Source organism: Myxocyprinus asiaticus, chromosome 6, assembly GCF_019703515.2.
Source record: "Myxocyprinus asiaticus isolate MX2 ecotype Aquarium Trade chromosome 6, UBuf_Myxa_2, whole genome shotgun sequence".
Classification (NCBI taxonomy): Eukaryota; Metazoa; Chordata; class Actinopteri; order Cypriniformes; family Catostomidae; genus Myxocyprinus; species Myxocyprinus asiaticus.
In genome coordinates this window covers 16,129,481-16,141,985 of record NC_059349.1, presented here as the reverse complement: position 1 = coordinate 16,141,985, position 12,505 = coordinate 16,129,481, and the positions used below count along the sequence as shown (strand labels likewise).

The window sequence follows — 12,505 nt, the reverse complement described above, 5'->3', positions numbered from 1 at the left end:
AGCACTGACATATGCAATGCAATGTAACAGCATGTCTTGAATAGGTGCGTTTACTGGTGTTTTGGAATCAGAATGGTGAGAATCAATCATCATGCACTCGAAAGCTATATAGTATTTTTGACAAAATTCTCCTGCTTCTGATAGAAAATGCGGCCCTTCTGTCCAGTGTGGTGTTCGTGTAATGTAGCAACAGCCGATATCTCACACAACTCAAGCGAAAAGATGTTTCAGTTCAATTTTTCCCGGTTTGTCAGCAGTTTGGGTGTGAAATGCTAAATTATGGGACAAACGGCGTCCCATCTGAAATTCATAAGGAACGCAATTTTGTTCCCTTTAATACAGGACGATTCCATATTATACGGGATGTTGGCAGCCCTAATCCAACCCTATACAATACTAATGTGACTGGACATGTGATTTTCACCTGGTGGATGATAAAATAAATATACGATGAAAAATGTTTTTCTAGAGTGATATCCAGGAACCAGAAGAGATGTGGGAATGTCTTTTGACTTGAACCGGTAAGCAATCACGTTGCAGCCACATAATCCACTAGAAACTGCATATCAACATACTAACAACCTCACAAAACACCTAAGCAACCACATAGCAATGCCCTGGCAACCACAACATCCTAGCTTCATAGTTGCAAGTTTTGCATGGGTAAGCACTTACATTTTCTTTAAAAAAATTGTACAAATATAATTTTTATTTCTATAGTGATTAATGACAGTACATAAAATATGTGTTACACGTACGCTAAAGTGAAGTGCTACTGCTTGGCCCTGTCCGCCCTTGTGGAGTGAGTGCAGACCGATGGGGCTCAGTCAGCAAGTTCATGAAGGGGCATGAGTGGTAAAAGTGTGCATTTGTGACAAACTTCAAGACTTCAATCAGATGATGCATTTTTTACATTTTACATTTTTATCTACATGCAGTTTTACAAATTATTATTTGAAAAAGTCATGGCATTGATAGATAGGGTAAAGGAACACACTTATCAACACACAAATATCACTGTTAGACCGAATGTTGCTATATCAATAAATATAAGCAATCTTACAAGCTACAACCATGTGCAATAAATTATTCTCTCCTGTCTTGATATTTTAGAGACAACTTTGAAACAACAAAGAAAAACTATTCAATAATAGTTTCCCCAAGAAAAACTATTTAATAAACTGAATAATTCCATATTTGTGGAAAATTAAGTTTTGAACCAGTTCTACACATCAAACTTAAAAGTCATACTATATACAGTACACATGATAAGCAAGTGATCTGCTGTTGACAATCAGTAAAAAACAATTATTAAAAACTATTTTTAATCTGCGATTGACATCGCCTCATCCCCCATGTTTTTTTCCTCCAGCTCTGAAACACCAGTCCACTGTGATTGTTCGAGAGGAACAATAGCAGTGACTGTTGGGTAATAGTCCATTGGGTAGCCCGCACTGATGCGGGCTCAGCCGAAGGTGAGATTACACCCACTGAGGGTGCAAAGGAGGCAATCTCGAGCATCTCTCGGAGCGCTAAAATGTCAAATGGGACACCCTACGGTCTCGTGGACTTCGTGGAAATGCGCAAATGAGGCCATGAGACCTCAAGTCCACATCAAGTGTGCTATTTGGGACAGGGCGCTTAGGGTACTCTTTGAGTACGCCTAAAGCTGACAGCAGGGAATTGCACTGTAAAAGTTGCTCACAATTACTTAACAAATAACCCATAGTATCAAGCATGTTCATATTAACTTGTACAGTATATTGTGTGTAGAACATAAATTTTAGACTGAAGACTGGGTTAAGAGTTATCCTGTGGCTAAATGCTCAACACTGATGCAGCTCATTTACTCAAGTCCAGTAACACAGTGATGTTGGATGGCAGTGTCTTTCTGTTGACTTTGTTGTTGTTAGTGGCCTTAACTGTCAAATTAAAAAAATATTATGTGCTCATGATGATTTTTTCCCCCTTTGTTGGCACTAAAGGGCCTCTGCTAGTGTAGTGTTATGAGCTTGAGGTTGTTGAGCGAACTGTACATGCACTTGGCACGTAGCACACTGGTTCGACTGAGGGCATGATAGTAACGCTTTAATTACTTCATGAGCTAGCAAGATGTCAGCACTGCTTACCTTAATTGTGAATTGTGCTTGCCATTGGTTGAACAAACAGATAGTCCAGCCCCAAACTGATGCCATTGGTTGAACCAATGTTGTGGTATTAGGTTGGTCTGAATGCTCAAACAAACAAAGCAATGTTTTGATAGTACCACAGACACACAGTGTTTAAATTTTGTGGGGAAATCCGCCTACAAATGGCTTATTTATAATTGTCCATCTATACTACGTAGGGATAGAAGAAAGTACTTTAAGATTTAATACATTTTACACCTCACCTTTAAAATGGGGGAAAGTAAATGTCACAGGGTGAATCTAACATTAAAATAAAATAATTAAAAAGGAAGGGAATTTAAAGAAGTAGGATAATGACTGACTGCAATGAACGAGGAGGTTTAAAAACAAGTGTAAATGAGAAGAAAAAAGGAAAAAAAATAACAGAACACTATTAATAGATTTTGAAGATTAGCAAAAGGCTAATACTCCAGAGAGGCAAACGAGAGAGCAGAAGACAGGAGTATTTCTCAGAGGGTTATGATTATGGTTAAGTAGATTGGAAGTCTGTCCTGTGTGTGACACATCAGGGGGTTTAACTGGCAGGGGCTCTCAGGGGTTTTTTAGGAGCAGTTTCCTTTAAAACAACATGCCAGCCATTTTCTCTGAGGCATACCCATTTTTATTCTAATTTTATCTCATAGGGACTCATCCAATGTCACCACCCTGTCTGGATATTAGAGTATCAGAGTATTTGAGTAGATCTGATTCCTTTTGTAGACTAATTAAACAACAACAAAAAATTGAATGACATATTCTTGGAAAATGTCTCTACGCAAACGATCGTACAGAATTTGATACATTTGCACCAACTCGCAAATAACTATACGCCACTGTGTTGATGTTGACTGATCTTAACTGACTGAACAACGTAAACAGAATTAGCTGTCGGCCTCATGGTAGGTGGAGCTCCAGGTCACACCTGCTGATGACGTGGACCAATGGCAGTAAGAAGGTGTTTAGCAGCCGGTTAGAAGTTTTCAAAAGTTCACCCAGGCGAGCTGTCACGAACTACCAAAATTAACTCAAAAAGATCTTTTCAGACAGATTTTGTTCTAAATGACACCCGTTCATTCTTCGATTTCATATGAATTATATTGGGGCCTTAAGGAGCTGTTATGCAGAATGTCCAAGCTGTTTTTTCCATAACCGACAGCAAATTGTGACCAGGGACTATCAAGCTTCAACACCACCCCCCACCCCCAAAACTACCGTAAAAAGTGGTCCATATGACTCATGCACTATATTCCAAGGGTCCTGAAACCATATAGTACCGTAGCTTTGTGGGAGGAGCTGACAAAAATTTAAACAGTTCACAAAAATAAAATATTCTGCCATTATTTACAGTACATCAAGTATGGACTTCTTTTAATGCTGCTTTTTTAATTATTTGACAGCCCCTGGTCACTGTCTGCTTTCACTGTCAAAAAAAAAAAAAAAAAAAAAAAAAATTATTCGTAAATAATCAACTAAAGACTCTTAATTTTAAAAATTAAATAAAGATTTTTAATTTTTGAGTGAACTACTCCTTTACTCCCACACAGTCAGTTTACGATATGGGATATTATATGACCTCCTGGACATCCATACCAGATCTGTTCCTTTTTAGAGATAAATTAAAAGTGAATGGTAGAAACAAATTAGCAATTCTTAAATAGCAAAAATTCACGTCACTGTCTAAGCTTTTCACTGACATTTCACCTGCCATGCTACTGTTGAGATAATCAGCATGATTTTCTGTTTTGTGACAGGCTTTCAGGCTGTTTTGAACTGACATTTGTTGGGGGGTTTTTAATGGATGACTATTTAAGTACCCATTCACAAAAGCATTCCCAGCAGGCAACTTGTTACAAGCATGACAGGTCAAATATCTAACCTTCATGGTCACAATTTTGTTAACACTTAATGTACGTAAAATCAATTTAGTTCTGCTGCCTCTTTGTCACATAGACAAAATATAAAGTCAAAGATGTTAATTAAGATATTTAAAGTATTGTTTTTTAATTTTTCCATTTTCATTTTCAGTTAGCTGAAGGACAGGCAGAGAAACCCTTTGTTAATGTGACACTAGATATTCTATTTGGACAATTTTTGACATGTTGGATGTGATAAGGATGCTGCAAATGTCCTCTTTCAGCCAATCTTTCTATAAAAAGCATTTCTTTTTAACTGAGCAATGTTCTTTCACATAGTAAAGCCTAGAAAAAATAAAGTTAGTGTCTGTGACATTGCTTTGAATTGGTTTCATATTTGAACATTATGAGTAAGACACTGAAGTATGATTTATTTGCCTCTCATGCACATCCAGTCTCATTCATTATAATGTGAAGAGCCAAAGTGTTCCTACAATTGGAAATCTTATTACTTAATAGTTACATCTTCACAGATCACTTCTTCAGGCATAAGTCACTTTGAACTTGACTGCCAGAAGGTGACTATCAATATGAACTTGAAATGAGAATTATATCAAGTACATGGTGTTTACTCACCTCCACTCTCTGTCTTTGTAGATCTGTACTCCAGACCTGGTGGTGTTTTTGGCCTGCTCGAATCAGCGTCTGAAGGAGCGGCTGGAGAAGCGTGCAGAGCAGCAGGGTCGCCCAGATGACAACCCTAAAGCCATCGATCGACGCTTGACTAATTTCAAACAGAATACCATCCCCCTGGTCAAATACTTCCAGGAGAAAGGCCTCATCGTCACAGTAAGGAATATTTTGGATATATAGCTAATAAGCAATGTCGTGTGTAATCTGATTACAATGTTATTAGTTACTGTAATATAATTATATTCTAGTCATGTAGTGTAATACATTACATTTTAAATTAATGTAATAAGATTACAGTTACTGATTTTCAGTTAAGTTCATTAATTACATTAGGGCTACACATATTGTTCTGAAATAATATTATATATATGAAGAATATTGGCATGCCATAAAATATTGATTATTGATCCACATGTTATTTTATTGAGGCATCGATATAATAACATAAGCCGACATTTAAATTAGAAGCCTAATTTGCGTGCTTTCACATTCACTCAGTTTGCCTTCCATTTAATGTATTCTGGCGTAATAGCTTTGGGAGACCACAATGGGGTGATATAACACTTACTGTACTTTGTACTGAAGGACGTGTTGACGCAGTGCAGGTGGCAGTCCAAAGTTGTTAATCTAGTCACCATACACACAAAAGTTACAAAGATTTTTGTACTTCTTAAAGAATTAATAAAGTGATGTTTATGAGTTTGCAGGTTAGTGTATGAAACTGGTGTAACTGCGCAAACTGAATGATTAGAAATGGCAACGTTTATTATGCAATTTTATGTATGTAGCTTTGAATAGGTTTCATTCAAGCTGTCAAACCACAAAAATACATACTTGTAACTTGTAACATATGTGGGCTATATGAAAGATACGTATACACACTATATATCATCCAGTGATGGCTAGAGTAAATAATCTTTGTCCTTTGATAATGATTTGTGTCAAATTTAATGGCAAACTATGCCAGTTGTGCTCCATTTGTCAAAAATGAGACAAGAGATCCAGGCACAGAGGCACAGTTCACAGAATTTGTTAAAGCAAATTTAAACAATGCAAGGAAGATTCAAACAGGGGTGATGAGCAGAGAGTAAGCTGGCACCGACTGCAGCGTGGAGATGGAGAGTGTGTGCGTCGTGGCAGTGTGTGCGTTGTGGCGATGTAGAGGGAAAACCAGTGAGGAATCCTCAGGTGAAGCATCAAGGCGAACAAAGAGGCAGATAGGAAGGTAACCGCAATCCTCTCCCCCCACGCCCCCCCCACGCCCCCCCGGAGTCCCCAAAAGAGTTACCATGACGAAGGTGGAACTGATCGATGAGGGCGTGGTCCAGCATCTCTCCTCAGGTCCATAACCCTCCCAGTCTAGCAGGTACTGGACCCCTCTGCCCCTGCATCTGACGTTGATCAACCGCTTGACCATATAAGCCAGAGTGCCCTCCACTAGGCAAGGCAGAGGTGGGATGGGTGTGGTGGGATTCAAATTGGATCGTATGACAGGTTTAATTTTAGAGATGTGGAACACGGAATGGACGCATCTGAGGAAGGGGGGCAATTTGAGATGGACTGCCACTGGGCTGATTACCTTCATGATGGGAAATGGTCAGATGAATTTGGGCCCCAGCTCACGAGAGAGGAGTCGGAGCGGGATGTCTGTGGAAGACAACCAGACCTTTTGACCGCACACGTAAGCTGGAGTCTTAGACCGGTGGTGGTCTGCCAACCTCTTAATGCAGGCACCAGTACGGAGGAGGGCTTCTCTGACTATCCACCAAATGTGACAGCACCGCTGAATGAAGGCATACGCGATGGGACCTGGGCGTCGGGTTTAACATTCTTAGAGCCTGGACGGTAAGAAAGGACAAAATCGAAGCACTTAAAGAAAAGTGGAATTAAGTCTCTTAGCTTCGTGAATATATTCTAAGTTTTTATGATCCATCCAGACCATGAAAGGTACCCCCGAACCCTCTAACCAGTGGCGCCACTCACCCAAGGCCAGTCTGACAGCGAACAATTCTGTTACTGACGTTGTAATTCCATTCTGCTGGGGTGAGGCGATGAGAGAAAAAAGCGCACGGATGCACCTTCCCGTCCGAGGAAGAGTACTGTGAAAGAACAGCTCTGACACCGACCTCTGATGCATCCACCTCCACCACGAACTGACGTGAAGGGTCAGAAGTGTTAAGGATGGGGGCGGTAGTAAACCTCTCCTTTAACTTAGAAAACCCGGCTTCAGCCCGTGGGGACCAACAAAGCTCAGTACGGGTGGAGGTGAGATCCATCAGTGTATTATGGGTTCTTGGCTTCTTTTTTTTTTTTTTTTTTGCTTTCATGATGTGAAAAGGACAATCGATACTGCAGTCTTGCCATCTGGTCACCTGAGTTAATGAACGATATCACATGAATTATTCCCCTGGATTACTCTGGAATCTCTAATTTCTCTCCCCAAATCCTTACTCACGTCTCTCTCCCAGTCTATTTTTCAAGTAAACTTTATTAAACTCTATTAAAAACTCTATTTTCTCCCCTTTTTCTTCACTTCTAATCCCTGTGAGCATCATGCGAATGTTTCTAAAGTAGCGAAATGCCATAAACCAGATACTTTCATTTATATGTCAAAATGATGGAAAGCATTTCAAATTATCCGTAAATGTTTTTAAAACAACCTGTCTCTCATGTTACTATACATACACTTACACAATTATTTGAATGTGGCTTGTTGAACGTATCGCAGCAGTTTCCTGGTGAAATAAATACTAGAGTCACTAAAGCAACAACAGATTCACTTTCACACAAATCGCGGGAAAAACTTCAGATTATCAATTCATAAACACTTACTTTTCGCCTTGTTACTTACACATCAAAACACTTTTACTATAGCACGTTAAAGTGTGCACTACAACCAACTACATTTACAAATAGGATCAAACTGCAAAGTTTCTCAAATTAAATTGTGTGCACTTGCTACACCAAGGACCAGGTTACAAGTCCTAGAGAGCACACAAGTCAAAACGTGAGCTAAAAGTATCATAGAAGCACCACAAAATGATGTGGTTGCATCAGCAATTGCCTTTTTCATTTTTTATATTTGTTTTTTATGACACTATCGGTTAAGTTTAAGTATTTTTTTATTTTTTTTATTTAAAACTCGATTGAGCATTAACCTTACAAGCCTCATCTGTTTGGGAGAAATTTTTACTCACAGTGGACATTTCACCTCGAAACTGCTGTAATACGTGCAAGGAACCACGTAAAATAACTTTACAAAACTTTTGCCACAGTCACGTAATTTTCCTGAGATCAGGCTCTTTTTTTGTTTTTTTCTCCCCTTTTTTCCCCAATTTGGAATGCCCAATTCCTAATGCGCTCTAAGTCCTCGTGGTGGAGTAGTGACTCACCTCAGTCCAGGTGGCGGCAGACGAATCTCAGTTGCCTCCGCGTCTGAAACCGTCAGTCTGCGCATTTTATCACGTGGCTTGTTGAGCGTGTTACCTTGGAGACGTAGCACGTGTGGAGGCCCACGCTATTCTCCACGGCATCCACACACTACTCACCACGTGCCCCACCGAGAGCGAGAACCACACGTTATAGCGACCACCAGGAGGTTACCCCATGTGACTCTACCCTCCCTAGCAACCGGGCCAATTTGGTTGCTTAGGAGACCTGGCTGGAGTCACTCAGCACACCCTGGATTCGAACCTGCGACTCCAGGGGTGGAGATCAGGCTCTTTTAAAAATAGCTGTTTCCAGTTAAGACAACCTGTTATGTAATTGTATTGGTAAGTGCTAGCGAAGACATATTGGAATGTAAGGTGTAAATGCAATCCAGCTAAAGAATATCCAGACACTACCCGGATACGATGTTAATACCAGCTGTAATGGGGACCATAGTTTCACATTCACAACATGTAGCATTGACCCACTTCACCCAAGAATGTAGCATTTACCGGTGGAGATAAGAGTTCACTGCATGACATACAAAAAATACTGTTCATATCGAGCTGACCCTGAGAAGCCCACTGGACCTGGAAGTAGGAGAAAACCCAACAAACTAATTCATAATAGTGTACTGCTTTTTCCTTCATATCAATTCTGTATTCCCTACTGGACGACAAGACTTGAAGCCAAAGTGGGTTGCGCAGATTTAATTAACTGATGGTAGATTGATCCAGACTCCTGCTTTGCAAGGCTTCTTAACAGAGTGTAAATAAAGCTTGAGTCTGATGGTATGGCAGCAAATTTTTCACCGTTTCCTTCACTGCCATCGCTGATTCAGATGCAGGAATGTTTGGAAGTGGGGATTGTGGTAGTGATCAGCATAGACTGTACATACCATAAGATTAGTCAAATGTTTTGCTACAAATGCTCAGGAAACATTGTATTCACTGACTAACTTGTTGGATTTTTCTTTTATTACTTTGTTTTTGTGCACTTAAGGTACATTTATAATGTTAATATAATAATTAAGCAAAATTTATTTTTTCATGACCATTTCCCAGGCTCTCTCTTACACTGTGTTCTAACCAGATGCAACGCTATAAAGCAACAAGCCATAAAAGGTATCTTCTCCATGTTAATCAGAGTTTTTGTTCTAATTAACCGTGACTACAATGAGCGATGGAACATTTTGTCCATTTCTTGGTTTCTGCAGCCCACTGAGAACTCTCATTGGTCCAAAATCCTGTTCCACATAACTGTTCATTAAACATTAAAAATGTTCTGACTTAATGTTATTGTGTCATATCAGGTATGACCTCAGCAGGGACAGGGGCGGAAGGATTAAAAAAAAAAATGTTTTTTTTTTTTTTTGGAAGAGTAGTACTTTTATATTCTTAACTAATATATTTGCTTTTTTGAGTATTTTAGCATTTTTCTTGTATTATGTACATATTTTTTTAATTATTTCCTTTATTGCAAATAATAGCCTATTTTGTTATATTTCCCACAAAAAGCACCATGATATTACACTTATTATTTATTTCAGACAGGGTCTGTGATAATCCCATGTTTTTGACATGTACCATGGTATTTTTGAAGTACATTGTAGAACCATGACAGTATCATGAAATATGAATATAATCATTCAGTACCACGGTATTACCCTGGTAATGTAACGTTGGTGTCTAGGAGTGGATGAGGAAGAGAGGAGACGCAGGAGTAAATACTTTAAAACCCTTTAATAACAAATGCTGGAGTGGAACAAACAATAAATCTTAACATCAAAACTTAACACAACGTAACACTTCATCAACACAACGTAACACTTCAACGACTGACAAAGGAATGGGCAAAACTAAAGGATATTTATACAAAAAGGAACTAATGAGGGAATGGAATACAGGCGAGGATGATGAGGAGCAGATGGAAGTGATGATGGCAGTGCATTATGGGAAGTGTAGTCCTGGGGGAAACTTCAAAATAAGAGTCCTTGAAGAAAATGAGGGAGACAGACTGTGACAGGTAACAGCATAGTGTCTTATTTTTTATTGGGCATTAATCTTTTTATTGTCTCATCACTCTTCACTTTTCTCATCTCTTTTCCCTCATTTCACCTATGGCTAAATCTGGTCGAGATGAGGGACTCTGACAAGGTTCGCTTTCTCAACGAACTTATCTTCCTGAGCGGCCTATTCGGCAACACGTCGAGGACTTTGCCCAGCAGTTCTCGGTGGTGAAGAAGCAGACGGAGGCAATAAAGCACATCTTGCACTGGCGCGACTCAAGATTCTATACCCCGTCTGCTCACCGAAGGTGTCCCCCTGCGGCAGCGAAAGCCCAGGCGGCTCCGCCACGGCCCGAGCCCAGCCCTTGGCCCCAGCGTAGAGCCCCCCGCAGGAAGCTGATGCCCCCTGTCTCACAGCATGGCATGAGGACCCGGAAGGCTCCTAAGCGCCCCTGAGACGGACGACCCAGTAAGGGAGATGTCCGCTGGAACCACGCATCTTCACGAAGGTCGCAGAGGCAGCTCTTGCCCCGTTAAGGGAAGTGGGCATCTGCATACTCAACTACCTCGATGACTGGCTGATTCTAGCACACTCTCGAGAGTTGCTGTGTGCACACAGGGACCTGGTGCTTACACACCTCAGCCGTCTAGGGCTTCACGCAACTGGGAAAAGAGCAAGCTCTCCCCGGTTCAGAACATCTCTTTTCTCTGCATGGAGTTGGACTCGGTCTCGATGATAGCACGCCTCACAATCGAGCACATGCAGTCGGTGCTGAACTGCCTGACGTCATTCAGGTGGAGGACAGCGGTTCCACTGAAACACTTTCAGAGGCTGCTGGGGCATATGGCATCCTCGGTGGTGGTCACGCCACTCGGGTTGATGCATATGAGACTGCTTCAGCACTGGCTTCAGACTCGAGTCCCAAGATGGGCATGGCACCGAGGCACACATCGCGTGGCTATCACGGCAATCTGCCACCACTTGTTCAGACCTTGCGTTTCTGCGGGCAAGAGTCCCCCAACAGCAAGTATCCAGGCACGTCGTGGTCACAACAGATGCCTCAAAGTTAGGCTGGTGCGCCGTGTGCAACAGGCACGCAGCCGCTGGCTCCTGGACAGGACCACAGCCGTGTTGGAACATCAACTGCCTCGAGTTGCTGGCTGTACTACTCGCCCTGCGGAGGCTATTGCCATTGATCCGGGGCAAGCACGTGTTGGTCCGCACAGACAACACAGTGACGGTAGAGAATATAAATCGCCAAGGCGGCTTAAGTTCTTGTCGCATGTCGCAACTCGCCCACCATCTCCTCTGGGTTTCTGCAGGCCACTCACATCCCGGGCAACCACAACGCCACCCCGGATGCGACATGGAATCCTCCCACTGCCCGCTCTGGTATTCCCTGATGGGAGTCCCCCTCGGGACTGATGTGCTGGCACACAGCTGGCCCCGGGGGCTGCGCAAATACACGTTCCCCCGAGTGAGTCTACTTGCACAGACCCTGTGCAAGGTCAGGGAGGACGAGGAACAAGTCACCCTCGTGGCCCCATATTGGCCCACCCAGACTTGGTTCTCAGACCTCACGCTCCTCACGATAGCACCTCCCTGGAAGATTCCCCTGAGGAAGGACCTCCTCTCTCAGGGACAGGGCGCCATCTGGCACCTATGCCCAGACCTCTGGAACCTCCACATCTGGCCCTTGGACGGGATGCAGAAGACCTTAGTGGCCTGCCACCAGCAGTGGTAGACACGATCACTGACAGAAGGGGAATGTCTTGGTTACTGTCGTAACCTCAGTTCCCTGATGGAGGGAATGAGACATTGTGTCGCTCTTGCCACGATGCTGTACTACCCGCTGGAATGTCCGGGACCCTGTCTCGGCTCCTCAGCACAAAACCTGAATGAGTGATTGCAGCCAGCTCCTTGTATACCCGTATATCCGGGGGAGTGGCATGCAAATTCCACTCGCCAATTCTCATTGGCCTTTTCTCAAAGATGAGAGGTGTTTGGGGCTCCCAAGAGTGACCCCTAATGTCACTACATCGACACAACGTCTCGTTCCCTCCATCAGGGAACGGAGGTTACGACAGTAGTTTATGACAGTACTCTATAAAAGACGTATTGAATTTCTATCACAAAATCGACGCGACCACTCTGGTTATAATTAATAAATCTGTCTACACTGCAGGTGTGCGATGTCAAAAATGCGGTTGCAGTTGTATTATTCTTTTGATGAACTTACAACACAATACATATAGGGAATTTTTATCTGACCTGCTACTCGTCTGAGGCCATGGCACTTCAATGCTCCGGGGTGAATTCAAAATCTCATTTATTGCTCCCTTGAAAGGCACTG

General features: G+C 42.1%; 1 protein-coding gene across 1 annotated transcript in view; it reads left to right on the top strand.

Moving 5' to 3' along the window:
* The window catches only part of LOC127441992 (adenylate kinase isoenzyme 5-like), a 105,695-nt gene that overhangs the window by 38,841 nt on the left and 54,349 nt on the right, over window positions 1–12,505 (top strand). Inside the window, exon 6 of the mRNA XM_051699618.1 lies at window positions 4,679–4,870. Coding sequence (XP_051555578.1) covers window positions 4,679–4,870 — 192 coding nt within the window. The remainder of the gene's footprint in view (window positions 1–4,678; window positions 4,871–12,505) is intronic.